At 47.2% G+C, this 25,409-nt stretch overlaps 1 protein-coding gene across 1 annotated transcript in view; it reads left to right on the plus strand.

Moving 5' to 3' along the window:
- The window catches only part of LOC115482627 (septin-4-like), a 223,530-nt gene that overhangs the window by 42,926 nt on the left and 155,195 nt on the right, over positions 1-25,409 (plus strand). The window contains exons 3-4 of the mRNA XM_030222567.1: positions 21,265-21,358; positions 22,402-22,488. Coding sequence (XP_030078427.1) covers positions 21,265-21,358; positions 22,402-22,488 — 181 coding nt within the window. The remainder of the gene's footprint in view (positions 1-21,264; positions 21,359-22,401; positions 22,489-25,409) is intronic.

Genomic DNA, 25,409 nt, shown 5'->3' on the forward strand with positions numbered 1-25,409 from the left:
AACTGCTGTTGTTCGCTCTGCAATCCTGCGATATGCTGGTCCAATGACCGTGCGCCTCTACTTGTGCCTCTGTCTCTTCCAGGTGGACACCCAGCTCCCAGATCTCACTCCTCAGGTCCACTCCCAGTGTCGCCACTTCTGCCCGTAGGGCTTTGAGATCGGAGCTGATATTCTGCAGCCGTTGTTGCAGGCTTGGCAGTTCCTCTTCCGTTGGTTCTGTAGTCTCTTGTTTTTCCAGCAAATTGTCTTGGAGCTGAGTGCCTCCTGCTTCTGTTGAGCTTTTCGCTTTGCGCGCGTCCACCATCTTGTTTTTATGCTGCGATGCGGCACCCCCGAAGGCAAAGCGGGAAAGATCCACCGTCGTCCAGTGTGGTTGCATAGACCAGCATCGCGCTGTGCTCAGGGTCCGGTGAGTTGTATTTTTTGGTTCTCCAGCTGTGTTTAGGATTGCCGTTTTTGTTGTTTTCGCCGCGGGGCCGCCGGAGCTAGCCTTTCAGGCATCCATCTAGGTTGGTGATGTCATTTCCTCTGGATAAATCCTTCTTATCTGTTCCCTTCTCCGCTACTGCCAACTCCAGACTTTGCTCCTTCTGTCTTGCTGCGACCTATGCCTGGAATAGACTTCCTGAGCCCCTACGTCTTGCCCCATCCTTGACCATCTTTAAATCTAGATTGAAAGCCCACCTCTTTAACATTGCTTTTGACTCATAACCACTTGTATCCACTCGCCTCCACCTACCCTCCTCTCCTCTTTCCTCTACACATTAATTGATTTGTTTGCTTTATTTTTTGTCTACTAGATTGTAAGCTCTTTGAGCAGGGACTGTCTTTCTTCTATGTTTGTGCAGCACTGCGTACGCTTTGTAGCACTATAGAAATGCTAAATAGAAGTAGTAGTAGTTTCTCTCTCCAATCCGAAGAATAGTACAGTCGAATCTTTGCTGCCTCAATTTAAGGGCCAATGAATGACCCGGCTTACTATGATTTTTTTTTTTAAATCTCATGTTTATTGAATATAATACACCAACCAGGATATTGTTCTTATCCATTATACAATGTTAACAGTGCCACACATATCCTTATTCAGTTCAAACCGCCAATTTAAACATTTTATAACATTTTCCTCCCTCTCTTTCCTCCCCTCCCCAACGCCTACCCCCTCCCCCCCCCCCTCAACCTCAGGAATTCAACACTCTACTACGAGCCACTGGAGTTAAAGTGTCCCAGAACGGTGCCCAGACAGAACAGAATTTGTCCCCCCTGGTCCCTGCCAGATCCGTAATTCCACTACGTTCAAATGAGCACATGTAAATCATCGCTGATCGCCAATGCGATACTGTTGGAATGTCTGGGGTCAACCACAGTTGTAAAATTAGTTTTTTTGCCATCAACACAGCTCTGTGCAAAAAACCTCGAGAGCCTGTCCTGGCCGCTCCCCGCATATTGTAGATACCAAACAGTTGGCCTGGAGAAATGCGCCACTTTGTGCCCCACATCGAGGAGGTTTGCAGCGCCAGTGACTTCCAAAACTTCTGAATACATATACAGTTCCAAAACATGTGGCCCAAATTTGCATTGTCTTTCCCACATTTAGGGCATACATCTGAGTCTCGCAAGGTAGCTCGGAACGCTCTTCTTGGCGACACATGAAGACGGAACAGAAACTTATACTGTAATTCCCACCAGCAGGCATTTTCTGTCAGTTTATATGTGCCCTTCAATACATTTTTGATACTCTCCGGGTTCACCGAAAAGGCCAGTTCCTTCGTCCACTGTTGTGCCATCCGGGTAAAATCTGTGGACTGTAGGTGCTCTCGTAGGAGTGAGTGAAAGTACTTCAGCGGAATCTTTCCCTGTGCCTCAAGCGCTAACATTGCATTTAAACACTCCCAAACTTTTACAGACAAATCATTCTTAGGTAATGAGTTAACATAATGGCTTAACTGCATAAATGCAAAGGGATCCCTCTTTCCCAGGTGGAATTCTCCACTGATATCAGACATAGTTTTCATCCCTCCCTGCTCCGACACGACATGTCTCAAATAAGTGACACCCTTGGCCCTCCAGTCTCTAAAAGTCCCCGAGGAGTCTCCCACTGGGAATTCCGGGTTGCCTCTTATGGGCAGCAATGGGGACACCGATTTATTTAGTGTGAAAAACCCACAGAGCCACCTCCACGTCTGCCTTAAGGGACCGAGTATGGCCGACGCCACACCCAAATTTGGGTTCTGCCCCCTCACCTGATGCAGCCAGCTGGAGAAATGCAACGGTTCAACCCAGCTCGTCTCAGCAGCCGTGAGGGAAAAATATTCAGTGGCCCGAAACCAATCTGAGATGTGGCGCATACCACTAGCCACCGAAAACATACGTAGATCCATCAATCCCAACCCGCCCTGTGCTCTTGGGAGAATTGCCCTGTTGATTGTCATGCGTGCCCTTTTTCCCTGCCACAAAAACACATTTAATTTTGACCTCAGCCATTTATCATCTTTGGAGGTCAGGAACATGGGCAGAGTTTGGTAAGCATAAATCCAGACAGGAAACAATATCATATTGTAAAGTGCTACCCTGCCCATCAGAGAAATGGGCAAATCCTGCCAATTCACCAGCGATTGTGTCACCCTCTTTTTTAAGTGAACCATGTTTCTCTCGTATAATGAGCCCAGGTCAATTGGAATCCGCACACCCAGATACGTCACCTCCTCCTGCACCCACTGAAGCGGAAAAGAGTCCCCCCAGGTCCCTCGTATCCTCTCCGCTGAGGGCAAGGCAAAAGATTTCTTTAGATTCAGCGAGAGTCCCGAGTATAGCCCAAACTCGTCAATAGCTGCTAAGACTCTATTTAAGGAATTGTGGGGGTCAGTTAGGGTCAAAAATATGTCGTCCGCAAAGGACAAAGTTTTTACCAACTGGTTTGGCAATTGGACTCCCTCAATATCCGGGTCGACCTCGATGGTCCTCAACAAAGGCTCCAAATACAGCAGAAATAAAAAGGGGGAAAGGGGACACCCCTGTCTCGTGCCCGCTTTTATCTGAATCGGGGGGGATTTCGAGTCATTGACTAAAATTCTGGCTACTGGGTCCTTGTAGAGTATTTTTACCGCATCTAGAAACCATCCTCCCACACCTATGTAATCCAATACTTTGAATAGGTACCTCCACTGTACTTTATCAAACGCCTTTTCGGCATCTAAACTAACCAGTAGGAGGTCCCGATCCCTTACTTGGCAGTGTGCAATGGCCAAAAGTACTTTCCGTACATTAATCACTGAGTTCCTGTTTTTCATGAAGCCTACCTGATGTGCCCCAATCAACGTCCCCATGTAGGGTGTGAGGCGATCCGCCAAGATTCGAGCCAGTATTTTAAGATCCACGTTAATAAGGGAGATAGGGCGGTATGACTCCACCCTATCCCCCGGCTTGCCCGGCTTTGGAATTAATGTCACTAGCGCCTCGTTACCTCCCCTTGGGAGCCCCCCCTGTTCTATCACCTCCTCAAAATATTCAATTAGAGGGCCTATAAACTGTGGTGGGAGAGTTTTATAGTATTCGGCCGAGAACCCATCTGGCCCCGGTGCCGATCCCAGCGGTAAAGCTCTTAATACTTTCTGCACTTCTTGGGCCTGTAGCGGTTTTGAAAGCGCCTCACTAGCCGACATGGAAAGCCGGGGAAGCCCAGCGTCCCTTAAATAGTCCTCCACTGCCATGTCTGTTGTGTCTCCCTTCCCAGAGTATAATTTAGAAAAATAGTCGTGGAATTCTTTTACAATCCCCTCCGTGGTACTAACTCTGGCCCCCCCGGGGGATGTCACCGACGCGATCAGTTTTCTCCGCCCTCGGGTTCTCACCATCTGGGCCAACAGCCTACCCGGCTTATTTCCATATCTGCGAAAATTGAACCCTCTCACTGTGAAACTTTTCTGGGTTTTTTCGTGGATTAGGGAGTCCAGGGCCACCTTTGTGGAAGACCAAAGATCACGGGTCTCCGGTGAGGGTCTTAGTAGATACCCTTGTTTGGCCTGGCGTAGCTGACGTTCTAAGTGGACTATACCTGTTGAAAGTTTCTTGTTTCTGGCACTCATGTACGCTATTGTAGCCCCCCGCAGTACTGCCTTTGACGCTTCCCAAAAAACTAAGGGGGACTCACAGGACTCCAAATTAAATTCTACATATTGTTCCCATTGGGCTATGATATATTCTTTAAATTTTTGATCTTGATATAGAAAGGATGGAAATCTCCAGGCAGAACCCCTCACACCCGTGGTCGGGAACCTCATATCCACCCAAATCAACGAGTGGTCGGTAACCTCCATGGGGCCTATCTCGGCTTGAGTGACTTTGGTAAATAATGAATGGTGCATCAGAATGTAGTCTAATCTCGACCATGATTGGTGTACTCTAGATTGATGAGTATAATCAATTTCTGATGGGTGAAGTAACCTCCAGGGGTCAATCAAGTCCAGGGAACGACTCAGGGATTGGAGTGCCCCTCCCCCCCGTGTCTCACTCCGCTGTTGTCCGGCAGTCCTATCCACCCCCGGGTCCATGACCTGGTTGAAATCCCCGGCCCACACCCAGGGGGCGTCCGTGTATCGCAGACCCAGGGATATCAAAGACTTAAAAAATGTAGGGGAGTGGGAGTTTGGGCCATACACCGCACATAGATACAATTTGTGTCCCGATAGAGTTAGCTGCAAAAGAATCACCCTACCCTCTTGGTCTTTGTATATCAACCTGGGATCACAAAGCAACCCCTTCCTAATCAGAATCGCTACTCCACCTCTTTTGGCTCCCGAAGAAGAATAAAAACATTCTCCCACCCATTGGCGCTTAAGCTTTTCGTGCTCCAAGTCAGTCAGTTTCGTCTCCTGAAGACAGGCAATAGAAACCCTGTGTCGCCTCAGTTGCGCCAATATCTTGGCCCGCTTAATCGGGGATGAAATTCCCGACACGTTCCAGGACATCAAGCGCACGCGCGCTCTGTCAGAGTTTCCCGCTGCGTCTAGGCATGTCCACGTTACACCATTTGTCCTCCCCCGGGAGCCCAGCCCTCCTCCCCGGGGAGATCGAGTCTCCAGTCCGCGGGTACACTCTCCAGCTGCAATCCAATTGTAAACCACCCATATTCCTGAGGCTATTATCCCCCCTCCCCCAATTTACCCCCCCTCCCCTTCTTGCCCTTCCCGCCCTTCTAACCCCCCCTACCCTACCTACATACGTCGTTCCCGTCTTTTACCACGGGAATGGGTCACTTCCATGCTAAGGCCCCCCCGCCCTATACAAACAAGAAATGCCAAAATCAAGCCCATATTTCAGGTAATGCTTACAACATTTCAAATACCTGTTACAGACATTAATGTATTAGTCCTTCACTCTCTTTGAGTCCCAGACTTTCAAGTGGCTGCTTCTACTCCTTCCGCTGTTAGCTGAACATCATCCAATTTTTTTACATAGGCATCCGCCTCTGCAGCATTGGAAAAAACCTTCCATCCATTGCCGTTTTTGATTTTCAAAATTGCAGGGTAAAGCAGCATAAATTTAACTTGTAAAGCATGCAGGCGTTGACACGCTGGGTTAAATTTTTTCCTTTTATCTTGCAAGCCAGCTGAATAGTCCTGGAAGATTCGTATGAGCTTCCCTTCATATTTTGTCGTTTCTCTCTTCTGGCGATACCCCCTCAGGATTTCGTCCTTGTGGATATAATTGTGCACTTTTATGAGAACTACACGCGGTGACTGGCGGCCATCTTGTAGTCGGCCCACTCGATGCGCCCGCTCTAAACACAGCGGGCCCATGCTGTCTGAGAGGGCAAATTCACTTTTAAGCCATTGCTCCAGTTCCGTGGCCAAGATTCTGTCGCCCACCGATTCTGGAAGCCCCACAATGCGAAGATTTGCTCGCCGTGATCTGTTCTCCAGATCATCAACTTTGGTCAGTAGATTTTCAATTGTAGTTTCTTGCTGTTTTATCCGCGCCGCCATTGGAGCGCACATGTCTTCCAGCTCAGAAACACGACGCTCTGCTTCGCCAGTCCGTGCTGTGGTTTCGGACAAAGAAGATGTAAGTGTGGCGATTTGTGCCGACAGCTGTGCGAGTCTCGGTTCCAGCGCTAGACTCACTGCTTCCGTGATTTGTTTTAATTGCTCCGGCGTAAAGATGAAACTTTCTCGTTTTGCCGGCCCGTCTTCTCCGTTCGGAGATTTCACCTTTTCTTTCTCTCGTTTTCCGCTGCGGGTTGGCAAGCCTTTACCCTGCGCTTCCACAAATTTATCCATTGGACCCTCAGCTTCTTGTAGTGTCGATTTTAGGGCTCGATTTCAGCGTTTTGCAATCCAAAATTGCCTAAAATTGGCGAATGGGCCTAAGAGAGCACAGAACCACGTCCTTCACTCTCTAGTGCATCACGTGACCTCTCCGAAGAACAGCCCGGCTTACTATGATTAAAATACTGAAGTTGCTGTTGTTGACCCCCAATAAAGTGCAATTGGTCCAAGTAAATATTATCTAATCTTAACCGGAGAGCTTGGATCTGTCTCAGAGTAGAGATCGAATTAGAAGACTTATGAAGATCCTCCAAGTGGGACAATTGTGAGATGCAGTCTGCAACTTCCTTTCGCCTGGCCTGAGCCCGAATGCTTGCCTGTTTTAAGAAAAAAAAACCCCGTCGTTACAGCCTTTAAGGCATCCCAAACAATCCCCAGGGAAGGACCCAAATTCAAATTAGTGTCAACATACTCCCTCAAGAGTGTTCTATAGTTGGCAAAGAAGTGTTTAAGGTCCACCTACTATCCTTATCTTCCTCACAAAAGGATGAAAGCTGGATCCAGGTCGGAGCATGATCCGAAATGGTTATGGGGCTAATACCTGAAAGACAACCTCCCTGAATCAAAGAGATATCAAATAGCAAATGATCAATGCGGGAGTATGAATCATGAGAATGGGAATAAAAGGAAAAATCTCATTCCTTTGGGTGATGTAGACGCCACACATCACATGTAGCCAAAGCTCGGGCCAGGCCAATCAGTGCTTTCGAATTTTTGACATCTATTCCCGACACTGCAACAGATCTAATGGATCCAAGCTAATGGATACCGCTGTACTTACCACTACGGGAGAGGGCATCCTACCTGCTGCCGATTTAGCAAGGTTCTTTCAAAACAAACTCAAGAACCTACAGAGCACCCTTCTACAAAAACAAACCAGCATTAGTGATTTTATTGATGGCTTGGACCCGGGGCCTGACGAGCAACCAGCAGACCGTTTACTTACCAGTTTCTCCACTCTCTCTGTTGCTTCAGTCAAGTTAGAGGTCCGCAGATTTGTTAGGAAGTACTGTAGGCTGGATGTATGCCCCAACTACCTGCTCCAGTGTGCCCCTGCCTGTTTTCTAGATGACTTGACGCTGCACCTCAACTACATGCTTGGTACTGGCAAGTTCCCTATAAGCCATGGTAACATCCTACTAACCCCGGTACCTTAAGACGCTAAGAAAAACAGTAGTGATCTGACCAACTACCGGCCAATAGCCTCCATCCCCCTTTTTGTAAAACTTATGGAGAGCTTGGTGAATAAACAGCTCAGTGAGCACCTGAATAAATGTAATGTTCTGCACACCTCGCAATCGGGAATTCGACCGCTCCACAGTACTGAGACCGTACTTGTCACTCTCCTATCCACCTTCAAGAGGGAAATAGTTGAAGGGAAGAGCATTTTACTCTTGCAGTTCGACATGTCCAGTGCCTTTGACATGGTGCACCACGGTATACTTCTGTGGCTCCTTGACTACTTCGGTGCAAGTGGAAATGTACTAGCCTGGCTTAGAGGTTTTCTCACATCTAGATCCTACCAAGTACATGCCAACTCCGCCTTCTCGTCCCACTGGAAAGCTGACTGTGGTGTGCCACAGGGCTCCCCACTATCACCTACCCTCTTCAATATGATGTTGATCCCCCTGGCAACGGCTCTCTCCAAACTGGGACTGAACCCGTTTATCTACGCAGATGACATCACGATCTTGCTCCCTTTTGAGAAAGACCTCAATGAAATTACCAGTCGGATAAGTCAAGGCTTTAACACCATGCTTGACTGGGCCAACTCTTTTCGATTCAAGCTCAACGCCAAGAAAACACACTGCTTGATTCTCTCCTCTCCCTATAACAAACTCTGGTCCCCTACATTGATTACTCCAGAGCTTGTCCTGCCTATCTCGACATCCCTAAAAATCTTGGGAGTTCTGCTTGACAGATCTTTGTCATTAGAGCAGCATGTGAACTCAACTGTCAAGCAAATGTTCTACTCTCTCTGGAGGCTTAAGCGTATCAACTACTACTACTATTTAACATTTCTAAAGCGCTACTAGGGTTACTCAGTGCTGTACAATTTAACATAGAAGGACAGTCTCTGCTCAAAGAGCTTACAATCTAAAGGACACGTGAACAGTCAGTCAGATAGGGGCAGTCAAATTGGGGCAGTCTGGATTTCCTGAAAGGTAAGAGTTAGGTGCTGAACGCAGCATTGAAGAGGTGGGCTTTAAGCAAAGACTTGAAGATGGGCAGGGAGGGGGCTTGGCGTAAGGGCTCGGGAAGGTTGTTCCAAGCATAGGGTGAGGCGAGGCAGAATGAGCGTAGCCTGGAGTTGGCGGTGGTGGAGAAGGGTAATGAGAGGAGGGATTTGTCTTGTGAACGGAGGTTTCGGGCAGGAACGTAAGGGGAGATGAGGGTAGAGAGGTAGTCAGGGGCAGCAGACTGAGTGCATTTGTAGGTTAGAAGGAGAAGCTTGAACTGAATGTGGTATCTGATGGGAAGCCAGTGAAGTGACCTGAGGAGAGGGGTGATATGAGTATGTCGGTTCTGGCGGAATATAAGACGTGCAGCAGAGTTCTGAACAGATTGAAGGGGGGATAGGTGGCTAAGTGGGAGGCCGGTGAGGAGTAAGTTGCAGTAGTCAAGGCGAGAGGTAATGAGAGCGTGGACGAGAGTTCGGGTGGTATGTTCAGAGAGGAAGGGGCGAATTTTGCTGATGTTAAAGAGGAAGAAGTGACAGGTCTTGGCTATCTGCTGGATATGCGCAGAGAAGGAGAGGGAGGAGTCAAAGATGACTCCGAGGTTGCGGGCAGATGAGACGGGGAGGATGAGGGTGTTATCAACTGAGATAGAAAGTGGAGAAAGAGGAGGAGTGGGTTTTGGTGGAAAGACGATGAGCTCGGTCTTGGACATGTTCAGTTTCAGGTGGCGGTTGGACATCCAGGCAGCAATGTCGGATAAGCAGGCTGATACCTTTGCCTGGGTCTCCGTGGTGATGTCTGGTGTGGAGAGATACAGCTGGGTGTCATCAGCATAGAGATGATACTGGAAGCCATGAGATGAGATCAGGGAGCCCAGGGAAGAGGTGTAGATTGAGAAGAGAAGGGGTCCAAGGACAGATCCCTGGGGAACACCAACAGATAGCGGGATGGGGGTGGAGGAGGATCCATGAGAGTGAACTCTGAAGGTGCGGTGGGAGAGATAAGAGGAGAACCAGGAGAGGACAAAGCCCTGGAACCCAAATGAGGACAGTGTGGCAAGAAGTAAATCATGATTGACAGTGTCAAAAGCGGCGGATAGATCGAGGAGGATGAGGATGAAGTAGTGGCCTCTGGATTTGGCAAGGAACAGGTCATTACAGACTTTAGAGAGTGCTGTTTCTGTCGAGTGTAGAGGGCGAAAAACGGATTGAAGTGGATCGAGGATGGCATGAGAGGAGAGAAAATCAAGGCAGCGGCTGTGAACGGCGCGCTCAAGTATTTTGGAGAGGAAGGGTAGGAGGGAGATGGGGCGGTAGTTGGAGGGACAGGTAGGGTCAAGTGATGGTTTTTTTAGGAGAGGTGTGACTACGGCGTGCTTGAAGGTGTCAGGGACAGTTGCAGTGGAGAGAGAGAGGTTGAGGATATGGCAGATGGAGGGGGTGACAGTATGAGAGATGATGTTAAGTAGGTTTGTGGGGATGGGATCAGAAGAGCAGGTGGTGCATTTCGAGGAGGAAAGAAGGAGAGCGGTTTCCTCCTTGGTGATGTCGGGAAAGGAGGAGAAGGAGGCCTGGGTTGATTGGTTGAGGGAGAGGGTTGAAGGGTGAAGAGAAGATGGCTTGGTAGTGAACTCAAGGTTGATCTTTTGCACCTTGTCGCAGAAGTAATCGGCCAGTGATTGAGGAGAGAGCGAGGGGGGGTGGGAGCGGAGGGCACTTTAAGGAGGGAGTTAAGGGTGGCGAAGAGACGACGGGGGTTGGAGCTGAGAGAATTGGTCAGTTGGGTGTAATAATCCTGTTTGGCAAGGAATAGGGAGGAGTGGAAGGAGGATAGCATGAGTTTGTAGTGAAGGAAATCTGAATGGGTGCGGGATTTCCTTCAGAGGCGTTCAGCAGATCGGGCGCAGGAGCGAAGGTAATGGATGCAAGGGGTCAGCCATGGCTGGGGAATAGTACGCTTAGTGGGACGGGAGGTGGATGGTGCAAGGGTGTCCAGAGCAGAGGAGAGAGTGGCATTGTAAGCGGAGACAGCCTTGTCGACAGACTCGGAGGACATGATGGAGGGGAGGAGATTAGAAATACTAGAGGATAGGGTGGGAGGGTCAATAGCCTGGAGATTCCTGGAGGTAGTGGTTAAAGTTGGACGGGGCTAAGGGGGGGGGGGTGAAGAAGCGTGAAAGTGATCAGGTGATGATCGGAGAGAGGAAGCGCTGAAGCATGGAAATTGGAAGGAGAGCCGGAAGAGGAGAGGACGAGGTCAAGACAGTGGCCGTCTCGGTGAGTAGGGGTGGTGGAGCATAGCTGGAGGTTGAAGGAGGATGTTAGAGTGAGGAACTGAGAAGCGTGAGGGTTGGCTTGGTCATCAACGTGTATGTTAAAGTCTCCGAGAATGAGAGACGGAGATGAGGGTTTGAGAAAAACGGAAAGCCAGGCATCAAAGTCGGTAAGGAAGGAAGAGACTGCCACTCTGAGTGGCAATGGGTAGAATAGCTGGATGGAGTGTGCTTCAAAGGATGAGAATTAGTGAGACTGTGGTAGGAGGAGGGGTTGGAAACTACAGGAGGGCGAGAGTAGAAGCCCGACGCCTCCACCGCGGCCAGCTGTGCGGGGAGTGTGGGAGAAGAGATAACCTCCATGGCAAAGGGCCGCGACTAAGGCAGAGTTGTCAGGGGAGAGCCAGGTTTCAGTTAGGGCGAGCAGTTGAAGGGAACGAGAGATGACGAGATCGTGGGTGAAGGGCAGTTTGTTGCAGACCGAGTGGGCATTCCACAGGGCACATGAGAAGGGGAGGGAGGAGGGGGGAAGGAGGGCAATAGAGACGAGATTGGAGACATCACGGAATCGTTTGCATGGATAGGAGGAGGACAGGTGAGGGGGGCCTGGATTAGGATTAATGTCTCCCGCGGATAGCAAGAGGAGGAGCAAGAGAGTACGGAGGAGGGTGGGGGAGGTCGGGCGACGATGGCGACGAAGACGGGATGGACTTAGGAGGAATGGTGATGGGTTAATGGCAGGAAGGAAGTGTTGAAGGTTAAGAGCTAGGAAGGAGGAGGGGGACAAGAGAGATGGTGAGGTGGTGAGGGATGGGGGTGAATAGGGTATTGCTGTAGCAAGCAGGACGGGAGGGGACATGGGTGGGCAATGATTTCCAGCGGTAGACAGCGGTAGGGGGAGGGGAAAAAGATTAGGAAGGGACAGGGCAAGGAAGAGAATGAGGACAGGGGCCATAAGTAGTGATTGAGGTGTAACAGGTGTATGTGTAGTGACTGGGGTTTGAAGCAGATAGATAGAGCAGAAAAGCTGGATTGGAGGCTTGGAATTGGTGGAATTGATGGACTGGAGAGCAGGTAAGTCACTGGCTGACAAGCTAGCAGGCGGGCTGGAACAAGCTGGTGCAGATGGACAGGAACGAGCAGGGAGAATTGATGGAGAGCAAGTAAGTCAATGGCTGACAAGTTAGCAGACAAGTAAGTCAATGGCTGACAAGCTAGCAGGCGGGCTGGAACAAGCTGGATCAGGCGGGCTGCAACAGCTGGAGCGGAGGGATTGGAACAAGCAGGGGGAAGCTGATCAGGCGGGCTGGAACAAGCAGGGGGAAGCTGATCAGGTGGGCTGGAACGAGCAGGGAGAAGCTGGAACTGACGGACTGCGGTAAGCTGGAGCAGGTAGCTGATCAGGCAGGCTGGAACAAGCTGGTGCAGATGAACGAGCAGGGAGAGGCTGGATTCGATGGACTGCGGCAAGCTGGAGCAGGTAGCTGATCAGGCGGGCTGGAGCAAGCTGGTGCAGATGAACGAGCAGGGAGAAGCTAGGAGAGGCTGGATTCGATGGACTGCGGCAAGCTGGAGTAGGTAGCTGGAACAGGCAGGGAGAGGCTGAACGAGCTGGATCAGGCGGGCTGGAACAAGCTGGAGCAGATGACTGGAACAGGCAGGGATAAGCTGGATCCGACGGACTGGGACAAGCTGGAGCAGGTAGCTGGAATAAGCTGGATGAGCTGGATCAGGCGGGCCATACTTCCCTCGAGATGTTTTCAGCCATACTTCCGTCGAGATGTTTTCAGCAGCCTTGTCCAGTCCCTGGTGATTAGCCGTCTTGATTACTGCAATAGCATCTATGGGGGATGCACAAGTATGCTCCTAAAAAAAATTGCAAACAGCTCAGAATACAGCAGCTCGTCTTATCTTTGGCAAATCTAGATTTGACAGTTCGAGACCGTTACGTGAGCAGCTACACTGGCTTCCTGTGAAGGAACACATTGCCTTCAAAACCTGCGCATTGGCGCACAAAATCATCTATGGTGATGCCCCTTCCTACATGGACACTCTCATTAACCTGCCGCCCAGGAACTCTCGAAGGTCGGCCCGCTCGTACCTCAACCTCCACTACCCTGCTCCTCATGGCCTCAAATATAAGTCCATCTATGGTTCATCTTTCCCTTATCTCAGCACAATTGTGGAACGGGTTGCCTCGAGAGGTCAAATTCACTTCAGATCACCTGACCTTTAAGAAGCGGCTCAAGACCTTCCTTTTTGGCAGTGCATACACTAAGACCCCTACAGGTGCCATACCCTTTTAGTTTACGGCTCCCTCCTCCCCTCTCTTTCTCTCCCTCCTTTCTTTTTTCTTTCTCTCTCCTGTGACCTTGTCCACTGTACTTTGTACTATTGTTTGCTTATTAATTATTGTACGCCACATTGATCCTGCCCATGAGTGGGAATATTGTGGGATATAAATGTCATAAATAAATAAAATAAATAAATCTATCCAAGGCTGGGTCAAAAGACGTATTAAAGTCACCTCCTAATACCAGTTTACCATACACTCCTAATACCAGTTTACCATAGGGATCAGATTGGACAACTTTACCAAGCCTGACAAAAAATTCCGCCTGAGATTCATTGGACGCATAAACAGAGACCAGGGTAAAAGCTAAATTATTTAATAATATGTGTAGAAGCAAAAATCTACCAGCAGGGTCACGCCTGGTTTTCAACACCTGAACCTGCAGGGAAGAGTGAAGCAAGATTGCAACCCCACGTTTTTTCGATGCGTCTACAGCAGAAGCGCAACAGACATATGGGTAATGAGGATGAGACATATTTTTCATGGTCCCTCTTTAAATGATAAATACCACTTGAGGTTTATGGAACAGCAATTCCTTAAATAGCTTTTGATGTTTTTGAGGAGAGTTCAGACCCTTGACATTGTATGTCAAGAACTTTAGATCCACACTCATTTAAAATTCAACTCACAAGATTGTTAGCTCTAATACATCATGGAAACCGAGCAGTCCTGGACATGTTGGAAGGACAAAAAAAAAACCCAAACTCTCCAACACCCCTCTCATGCCCCCCACCCCCTTCCACACAGACACTCCTTCCCTTTCCAAGCAATCCACCTACTACTCACACTTTGCATCAACCCCCGCCCTTCACCTCCCACCCCCACCCAACCCCTCCTCCCATCACACACCAAACAATGGCCTCAAGGGAGACCAGGATGGGTAAAAAACGTAAAGGAAAAGATATCACAGCACCCAACCAGCCTACCCAAACCACACACCCCCACCCACCACAAACATCCTCCCCCCCTGCTACAAACTACAAAACCCCCAACCTTCATACCTTTTCTAAAATCAGCTAATGATAATAGCAACTCCACCCTTATTAGAACTTAAACATGAGTAAGCTCAAAGCCTTTGGCGGTCACATAAGAATGTCAAACATTATGTGGGGAGATCCTCGACTTAGGTGCAACCCGTTTCCACTTTTGCAAATGATCCTTTGTAGAGGTGGCTATTTCCACTAGTGGGACAGGTGACTGGGACAATCCTGCCTCATGCAAAACCTTCCATGCCTCTGAAAGATGGCATACTTGATGCAATTTTCCATCTAGAGTGAAGAGCAGGGCAAACGGAACAGCCCATCTATAGGGAATCTTCCCCTTGGCTAAAACTTCCAGAGCCGGCTTCATGAGGCGCCTTTGGGACAGTGTAAATGCTGATAAATCCTGGAAAATCTGAACTTTAGCCTCATTGTAATCTACATATAGCATTTCACGGGCATGTTTTAGCAAACACTCTCTTACAGCCGAGGAAGCGAATTTAGCAATAATGTCTTGCGGTCTGTTGTCTAGTGGCTTTCCAAAAGCCCGATGTGCTCTATCAAGCTCAACTGGCTCCTTAGACGGATCCGTGTCTAGCAACTTTGCACATATGACCCGAACAACTGTTGGGAAACAAAAAAAGCAACACTGGGCCTTCAAGACTGGGACACACAAAGTTCTTTTGTTAATGACCCGACACGGACCGTGTTTCGGCGCTGAACAGCGCCTGCCTCAGGGGTCTAGAAGGATCACAGTAGGTATACTTGAAATCAGTTCAGTGCCCCAGCATAGAAATATAAAAATGTATTGCCGGTCAGCGCTACCGAATGGCTGCCTAACAAACGAGCTCTGCAGAGCCAGAAGTAAAAGGAGCCTCCAACTCCCCGAAAACGCGGCGAAAACCCTCGCCAAGCAGGAATCTAAACACCAGAAGTAATGGCAGCTCGGAAGAAACTAGCTAAATTCAAATACGCCGCGGAAAACCGTGGAATAGGGAGAAGCGCGGGCGCGAAAGTAGCGTCGCGAAATTTCAAAATGGCGGACGGAGTTTCTGAATCAGACCCGGAGCACGAGGAAATGGTAGATGAAAACTCGGAGACAGATAAAATGGATGTTTCACGCTGGTTCCAAGAACTTAAAGCGGAAATGGTGAATACAAGAAAAGGAATACAGGCGGCAATAGGAGAGCTGCGGGAGGAATTGAGAGATATGGGGAAAAGAGTGGCGGAGACTGAGGAGAGAGTGGACGGTGTAGAGGAGGAGATAAAAGAAATGCAGCAAGCAATAAAAAAAGAAAATCAATGCAGAGAAGCACTGGAAATGCAACTAGAAGACCTAGAAAACAGGTCTAGACGATGCAATCTGAGATTCAAAGGAGTACCAGAGGTGGAGTCATATAAAGACGCATCCAAAACAATAAGAGCAATCTGTGCAGTCATTATGGATCTGGAGAGTGAAAGCGAGGACTTAACCAATCCGGACAAATATAGAATTGATAGAGCACACCGGACATTAGGACCACAGAGAGCTGAGGGGCCCAGAGATATAATAGCATGCTTCCATGACTATAATACCAAAGAGGCAGTGTGGCGCAAAGCGCGGGCCTTGAAAGAGATTACATGGGAAAATAATAAAATACAAATTTTCCAGGATTTGGCAAAAAAAACCCTGCAAGCACGGAGAGAACTTAAGGACATCACAATGTATTTGCAAAAAGCAGGACTGAGATACCGGTGGCTGTACTCAAGAGGAATTTTGGTAACAGTGGGCACCAAGTCGAGGCGAATTCAGACGGTGGAAGGCGCATGGAAAAGCTTGAGGGACATGGGTTGCTCGGACATTCCACAAGATAAAGAAGGAGAACAAGGACGACAACAAAGACAACAGACCCCGGAAAATCAAAGATGGCAGAAAATTGGAAGAGAAAAGAAGAATAGATCCCCGGACAAAGCCAGATTCGAGGGAGAAACAAGAGGAAAAGACTGAGAAATTAACCAGAGGTCAACTTAAAGGAACTGTGGTAGTATATTCTATGAGAACCATAGTGCTGGTTAATTGATGCAATATGCTTGGTGTGGGGAAATAGGGAAATGTAAATGGGGGAGGGGGAGGGAATTGATGATGTAAAAATATGGGGGCAGCCGTCTGGCACAGATGCACTTCCTCCAGGGTAGCACTGGCCAGAAGAGTCCAGGGCCAAAAACAGGAGCCCACTGGGGGGGTAGGGAAAAGAGGGGGGGAGGGAAGGGAAAGGGGAGGGAGGGGAATAAAGGTAGGATCATGGAACGTTAACGGTTTGAATAATCCCGGGAAAAGAAGCATAGTTCTTAAAGAACTGAAAAGATTAAAATGGGATGTGATAATGCTTCAGGAAACCCATATCCAAAGACGAGATGAGCATTTGATTAGCTATAAAACACTGGGGCAGGGAACTAAGTTGGCAGATCCCAAGGGAGGGAAGACGGGTGGATTGGCAATTTACATCAATGAACAGTTAAGATTTGTACAAGAAGATATATACAAAGGGGAAGATGGGAGAAGCTTAGCAATTAAAGGAAGGGTAGGGAACCACTTGATTACATTCATCAATGTATATGCACCAAATGAGGGACAGGGAACATTCTTCACGAAACTAGGCTTAGGCCTAAGTAAATTTGTACGGGGACAGATAATTATGGGAGGGGATTACAACATGACTGCCTCTAGACTGGACCATTCACAGGGGAGAGGAGGGGGAACGAGAACACATAGGGGGAAATTTCTTAAATTAATGAAGGATTTAGATCTGGTAGATATATGGAGGATACAACACCCAGGTCAAAAAACATACTCTTTTTATTCTCATGCCCAAAAATCATACTCAAGGATAGATGCGATATGGGGGAGCAGATCAATATGGGGGGACATGAAAGACTCAGACATAGAAAATATACAGACATCAGACCACGCACCAGTATGGGTACTGGCGGGGAAAATAGAGATAGAGAGAAAGGAAACGATGTGGAGACTAAATGAATCTCTGATAGCTGCGGAGAAAGATTGTCAAGATATACGTATGAAGATAATAGAATACCTCCAAAATAATGACAGGGGTGATGTATCGGAAGGTACCTTATGGGATGCCCTAAAAGCTGTGATTAGAGGACATCTGATAGCAAAAGGCACTTATAAAAAAAAAAAAGAGAAGCAACAGAATTGACAATTAGGATAAACTTAACACAATTAGAAACACAACACCAACTACAGGGAGATGCAAAAACACTCAGAGAACTAACACAATGTAGAGGGGAACTCCGGAAAATACAGATAGTAAGATGGAATTCCATAGAACCCTGATGAAACAAAAATTTTTGAATTTAGTAACAAAGCGGGGACCATGTTGGCACGCAGTTTAAGACAAAAACAGACAAGGAGTTTAATAACTAAACTAAAAACACAAGGGGATAGATTGGTATATCAAGATAAGGATATTAGGAAAGCCTTTGTGCAATATTACTCTAAATTATATGCGCCAGGGGAAAAAGTCCCCAAAGAGGACATACAAAGTCAATTAAGAGATCTAGGACTCCACAAAGTAACGGAGACTCAGAAATTGGAACTAGAGAAGGCCATAATGTTGAAGGAAGTATTGGAGGTAATCAAGGGGCTAAAAGGAGGGAAGGCACCGGGTTTGGATGGATACACGGGGAAATTTTATAAAGTATTTGGAAGGGAATTAGCCCCAATATTGGTGAGAGTTGGAAATGCAAACTTTGGAGGAAATGGGCTGCCTAACAGCATGAAAATAGCGGGTATTACAGTATTACCAAAACCAGGAAGGGACCCAACATGTTGTGGATCATATAGACCTATTTCATTATTAAATATTGATGTTAAGATTCTTGCAAAGGTCATGGCTGACCGCCTAGCCCGTATAATGCCACAACTTATACACCCAGATCAATCTGGATTTATATTAAATAGAAAGGTTGCTGATAACATCAGACGGACGTTGAATATTATTTGGGGGGCGCAAAGAAGAGGGGACTCGTTGACGCTGTTAGCAATAGACGCCGAGAAAGCGTTCGATAGAGTGGAGTGGGAATATTTATGGGAGGTAATGAGGGTAATGGGCATGGGAATACCATTTATAGAATGGATAAAAGGGCTATATTCATCACCGACTGCAAGATTAAAGATAAATGGGGGATACTCGGAAACTTTCCATATCCAGAGGGGGACACGCCAGGGATGCCCGTTATCGCCCCTACTATTCGCGTTGTCTATTGAACCCCTGGCGCAGAGAATTCGAACCCTGAATGAGGTGAGGGGAATAAGACTAGGTGGAAAGGAACATAAAATTGCGCTATTCGCTGACGACATTCTATTTTACGTAGGCCAACCGATGCACACTCTACCTGTCCTAGTTAAGGAACTTGAAGAATATGGGAGACAAGCAGGATTTAAAGTAAATTACGATAAATCTGAAATAATGGGTATTACAATAACAGAGGCAGAGTGTAAATATTTGAAGGAAAGGTGCAATTTTAAAATAACGGAACTGGGCTTCCGGTATCTAGGAATAAAAATCCCCAAAGATTTACAGAATCTATATGCTTGGAATTATGAACCCCTGCTTAGCTCAGTGAGGAGGGATTTGAATAGATGGGGGTCAGGATGGCTATCATGGTGGGGGCGAATAGCAGTAATAAAAATGAATATCCTGCCAAGACTTTTATTTTTGTTTCAAACACTACCCATCCCAATACCGAACAAAGAGTTGACAAGATTGCAATCAGAATTAGGGAAATTTGCCTGGGGGCGAAAACCGGCCAGGCTACCCAAGAGGATAATGTGGGGAAGAGTACAGGAAGGAGGAAGAGAAATGCCAAACATGCAATGGTACTACTGGGCAGGACAAATCACACAAATAGCAGAATGGTGCAAGGTAGACTTGTCACACATAACCACATTAGAACAAGTGTTTGTCAGAGAGGGATATTTGGAGGGTCTTTTGTGGGCCTCCATTCCTGAACAAAATTATGGGAAACTGACTCTGAACCCGTTTATAACACACTTGTTAACTCTTTGGGGTACCTTAAAAAATAAATTAAGGGGGACACAACAGAGATCCTCATATGCGTGGATTACGCAGGAGGAGGGATTCCCAGCGGGGAAAGAATCGAGGGTCTTCTCCACATGGTTTCAGAAGGGACTGATCAGATTTCGTGATTTAATGGATGGAGGTCGTATAAGGACATTTGAAGAACTCCAAGAGAAATATGAGTTACAAGAGACAGATAAATACGCATACATGCAAGTCCAACACTTTATTATAACAGAAAAATGGATAAAACACCCACCAGTAGATCATGAGAAATTCGAAAATTTATGGGGAGAAATTGATGTGTCAGGCAGGGGAATCTCCAAGGTATATGGGCACCTTCGGGGCCAAGCTTTTCGAAAACATGCTTTTATGGAGGCATGGGAAAAAGACATGGGACAGACATTAAGTGAGGCCGAATGGAGGAGGGTGTGTACCGAAGTTAAGAAAACATCAGTCTGTGTGCTGATCAAAGAAAATGCGTACAAGATACTAAGTAGATGGTACTATACACCAGAAAAAATTAATAAAATGTACCCAGGAGCCTCTGTGGAATGCTGGAGGTGTGAGAAAGGGAAAGGCACATTCTATCATATATGGTGGGAATGTGGCCAGATACAAGAATATTGGAAAGACATTGTGAAAGAATTATCAATGGTCTTGGAGATTCCTTTTCCTCAGGAACCTAAATGGTGCTTACTAGGGTGGGGAAATCACAGAGGGCAAAAATGGCAACAAAGAATTAAACGGATAGGGCTAGCAGCAGCGAAAACGGGTATAGCACGCCATTGGAAAAGTAAAACGGGGCCCACAAAGGCTGATTGGAAAGTTAAATTGAGGGAGCTCACAGAGTTGGACAAATTAACAGACAAAAGAATAGGGAGATACAACTCTGAAGCAAAAGAATGGACACGATTACAGGAACTCTTGAAAGATGCGGAATAAGATGAAGTTGATATAATATACTGGGGACTAAAAGAAGGGGGGGGGGAGGGGGAGGAGAGGGAGGGAGAGGGAGGAGGGGGGGAAGGGAGAAAATGTATAAAATATAGAGAAGAATTGTTAAACTAATATGAGAAATGGAGTGTTATGTTATGATATAACGAAGTTGTGATATTGTGTTTTCAATAAACTATATAAATTACAAAAAAAAAAAAAAAAATGTATTGCCGTTCGCCGCAATGGCGAAGCTGTAGCTCCGTAAGGAGCCTTCTCTTTGTGCTGTTGGTTTCGTCCATTTACTTCCATTTAATTTCAATATATTCCATCAACTTTATAACAAAACAGGATATCCTCACTGAAATTTCATCTGTATTGTATAGAACAGTGTAGAAAAATGAGCAAAAAAAATACATAGTTTTTAACTGCTGTTTCTCCCAGCTACACATTTTTTTAAGCTGTTGTAGTGATACTCAATTTGTATTTCATATACTGGGCTATTTAGGTTCACTCACCCTGGTTGTCTTCTATTTTTAACCAACTTCCTTGGCTGATACCGCCTTCTGTTCTCAATCTAACCTTCTCCTCCTCTTCCATCCCTCAAACTTGCTTTCTCTAGCCCCTCCCTGCTGCTGTTTCCCTGCAGCGATAACAGGCTGCTGGTGCCGAATGCCTTCCCTCTGCCACGTCCCACCCGCGAGGGTTGTGTCAGAGGGGCGGAGCAGAAGGAAGCATTAGACTCCGGCTCAGTCAGGCAGCCTGTGATTGCTGAAGGGAAACAGCAGCAGGGAGGGGCTGCTAGAGAAAGCAGGTTTGAGGAACCGAGGGGGAGGAGGAAGAGAAAGCAAAAGCGCTGGTGTTAGTCTGCTAGGCTCGGGCGGGGGGAGTGTTTGAGGAGAGGAAAGAAGAGGGGCGGTCATTTTGGTATGATGAGAGAAAGGGGAGAAGAAGTGTAGCAAAGTTTAAAATAAAATCCATGCTGCTGTGTGGCGGCTCAGCAGCAGGCGAGGTAGGCGCCGTTTTCGTTTGAAATCTGATTGGGGGAGCGGCAGCTCCCCTTGTGTCCCACTTAGCTATGCCACTGCTGTGCAGGATACCTGGCAACGATGTACTCACTCTCTCTCTCTCCATAGTGTGTCATGCAGTGTGTAGGAGTTGGGATTCTCTCTGATCAACTGCAAAAGACTTTTATAAGGAGAGGGCTGAACTTCACACTGATGGTGGCAGGTATAGTATGTGAGCTGCCTGTTCTTATTTAATGAATAAATGTGCATGTGTTCATTATGTCTGTGCTCAAATCAGGGTTAATTGGTTGGCTATAAAATACATATGGTTTATATTAAATCTGGTTTTGTATCTGTAACATGTAATAGTTATACCAAGACTTAGAATTATTGAGCCTTGCCCCAAACTCTCAATTCCTAACACCTCAATACCTGCTGAGTCTTATTCATGCCCATCTGTATTCTGAAATCTCTGTATTTTATGACAATGGGCCTACACATGCCCATCTGTGCAAAGCAGTTGCTGGAAAAAATGACACACAGAGCAATGGTTACTTTTGGTTCCCCCCTTTCATTTGAGCTTGTGCATTTGCATGTTTACAGAGTGACTTAAAAGGGCAACATTGTCTCCCCCAAGGTGTGGCAGCCGGGGCAGTTTCTTTTTTTGCCCATTCCTTGCAAGAACCCTGTGTAATTTCTCATCCCTACATCAATTTCTTTGTTCCAGTGGCGTAGCTACAGGTGGGCCTAGGAGGGCTTGGGCCCACCCACTTAGGGCTCAGGCCCACCCAACTGCAGCACACATTTAGTGGTAGCTGGTGGGGATCTCAAGCTCCACCAGCTGAAGATGTACTCCTGATGGTGCTGAAAATACTGCTCTCCACTTCAGAAGTCTGGGCTTCCTAAGCTGCCGATGCTGGCACCTACGCATGCTCAGTTTTCAGCACACACCTGCTGCAGGCTGCCAAGGTAGAGAGCAGTGTTTTCCCGCCAGCTGAGATATTTTTTTAAGTTGATGGGGGAGGGGGAAGAACCCTTGGTGCCCACCCACTTCTTGCCTAGGCCCACCCAAAATCTGCTGTCTGGCTACGCCCCTGCTTTGTTCTGGCCAATAGACTATATTAACCCATGATATCTCTTTATCTGCTTATGAGTTTATATCCAATCTCTAATGCTTCTGTGTCTTCCGTTTACAGTTCTCCTCCCTGTTCTAAACTTCTGTACATGCCAACAGTCTAACATTTCTGAATATTGTGTCACCTATAGGAGAATCAGGTTTAGGAAAGTCTACACTGATCAATAACCTCTTCCTGACTGATGTATACAAGGATGACCAGCTCCTGAATTCTGAAGGTAAGATTTGAGATGGCCCTAAGGCTTTACATTGGATAGAAACATCTCTGTTTCATCCAGTGCATTGTGCTGCAGGAAATGATATAGGGAAACATACAGAAGGAGATAAAATTATCTGTCTTTGCCAGCATGGGTGGTGAAAGGGAAAGGGGGTATAAGGAGGGGAGCAGAGAACTCTCAACCCCAGCCAGCAAGAGCCACTGCAGCGAACCTAATTAAAAAAGGGATACAGAGATTTCAGTACCAGCCAGGATGTTAGAGGATCAAAGAATATAGACAGATGTAAGTCCCAGACAATAACATTGTACAACGACAAGTCATTTGCAGTTGAATCTGAAGCTAGAGTGCTCGGAGTACTTCTTGATACCTCCTTAACGTTCTCTTCTTCTCATATCAACCAACTGTGGAGGATAACCCTATTCAAAATGAGTCAGCTTCAGTTACTGTGGTCATTTTTCAACCAGAAAGCCTTTGCATTGCTGCAGTGGTGTAGGAAGGGGGAGGCGGTGGGCGGTCCGCCCCGGGTGCACGCCGCTGGGAGGGGTGTCGGCTCCGCTGCTTCCCTGGCTCTCTCTGCCCCGGACAAGTTACTTCCTGTTCTGGGGCAGAGAGAGCAGGGAACCAGCGGAGCCGACGCAGCTCCCAGTGACGACATGCACTCGGGGCGGAGCGCCAGTGGTAAGAATGCGCTCCGAGGGGGGGGTGCACGCGCGAGGGGGGGGTGCACGCGTCGAGGGGGGGGTGTGCCGCGCTGCACCCGGGGAGGTGTGCAGCGGCGACCCACCCCGGGTGTCAGCCGCCCTTGCTACACCACTGCATTGCTGGTCCAAATGCTGATGCTACCACATCTCGACTACTGTAACATCTTATTTCTAGGAATGAAGGCTCAAGTATCTAAAGAAAATGCAAATAATACAGAATACCACAACAAGACTAATCTTTAAAACTAAACAGATACAACAGCATCTAATCTCACCTAGCCAAACTACACTGGCTCTCAATTACTAAAAGAATTAGGTTCAAGCCGCCTGCATAGTTTTTCAAATTTTATATGGAATCACATCCCACCTTCTGATTAATATATCAACACTATGCCTCGCCCAATCTAAGAGACTGAAAGACCAACTGTTCTTATCTCTAGACACTTATTAGGGTCCAGATCTCAGAAAACCTTTCAACTTGCTCTTCCCTGTAGTCGGAACCTCCCTATGGAACTCCCTCCCCATCGCTATCAGAACATAAGAACTATATCAGCCTTTAGGAAAAAAATGAAACCTTCATTTTCCCAAACACAGCACCGTAAACTACAATAACCACACTGTACTCTCACCACTCTGATGCTGTAATTGCTCCTACTTGATTTCACCTCCTTTTGCAGGTCTACCTCCTATCTTCACATACAATGTACTGTATGGAATTAATCTAACTACTGTAAACCACATTTTGCCCTAATAAGGGGATTTTAGAGGTATATAAGTCCTAAATTGAATTGAATTGTAAGGGAATATCTGGAAAATATTCCAGGTATACCTAAAACAATGTGTGGATACATATTATCCAGCCAGAAAGAGGAAGGGCACAGAGAAATCTCAGTCCTAGCCAGAAGGGGTGCTGCAAGGAAAAAGACTGAAGGAGACACACCGGGTATACAGACAGTACAGCCTAGCCATCCAGGGGTGCTGCTTTAGCTGCTGCTTAGGATGAGCACCTTGTAGGGCTCTGGATTGTGTAGTAATTTAGTCTATTAGCTGATAAAGTGGAACTCTAGTGATGATTCCTTTGCAAAGAGCATGTTCTTTCTGTGGAGATATAGTTCCAGCCAGCATATAACTCATAAATGCAGAGGTCCACACATCAGTTCTTCAAACTGTCTGATTTTATCATCGATCTGATATTCAGGTACTCAGTCAATAATGAGTTTCAGGTAAGAGAGTTGAACTACATACAAAATATTAAGAGGGAACTTCACACATAGCTGAGCTGGTACCCATTTGCTCATGGACTGGGTTTCAAGTCAAACCATTCTTTTCCAAATGAGGGTCAACTCAGGCTGCTCACACCTCTAAAGGCACTGTTGCTTAGTGTTCTTCTGAAAGGAGACAGTCCTGCATAGATATTCTCAATCTTCCTTCCAGCAAAAAGAGCCACCCAACAAGGGACCTGAATTATAGGAACCCTCTTTTTCAAAATGATTGAGGTGCTGAACTCCATTCCAATTATCACTGCTTTCCCATCCGACTCCTGCCTTCGTCACCCTTACTGGACCCCAGCCCTTTGGGAGGGAGGTCCAGTGTTTGTGTCAGGGAGTGGGAGAGAGGCAGGAATGTAGCAGGGAGAGGAGGGGGTCCAGCAACTGTGTTGGTGAGGTAGGGTGGAAGGAGCCCTGCAGTTGTGTTGAGGGTGGGAGGGGGCCCTGTACTTGTATCAGGGGATAGGAGGGCAATCGGAGCTGCTGGGATCGGTGGAAGGGAGAGGAGGACACTGTACTCTGCAAGTCGGAACCTGGAAGTTATGAGAGTGCCAGCTGATATTAAGTGCTGGCACCCACATAGCTAATGGGCAAAGTTACAACCTGTTTTTTTTTTATGTGGTCCTACATGCCCGGTTAGCTATGCAGGACCTGCCACTGATATTGCCGGCACCCTCATAATTCCTGGCTTCTTTCTAGCTCACCCCCTATACCAACCGTCACCTTCCCACTTTCAGCATGACCGATGAGTGCTGATATTCAGCAGCACTGTCTTCTTAAGTGCTGCTAAATATTGTCATCTAGGGAGGCACAGGTGATTTAAATGGGCAGGAGGCTCTCCAGCCTGCTTAAATCACTTTAATATTGTGAGGAGTTGAAGGAGTGAAGGAGTTTGCACATAGTGGGGGTGCTCAAGCATACACGGCATCTACAGCACTGGCAACTATGACCA

The sequence above is a fragment of the Microcaecilia unicolor genome, chromosome 13, assembly GCF_901765095.1.
Source record: "Microcaecilia unicolor chromosome 13, aMicUni1.1, whole genome shotgun sequence".
Taxonomy (NCBI): domain Eukaryota; kingdom Metazoa; phylum Chordata; class Amphibia; order Gymnophiona; family Siphonopidae; genus Microcaecilia; species Microcaecilia unicolor.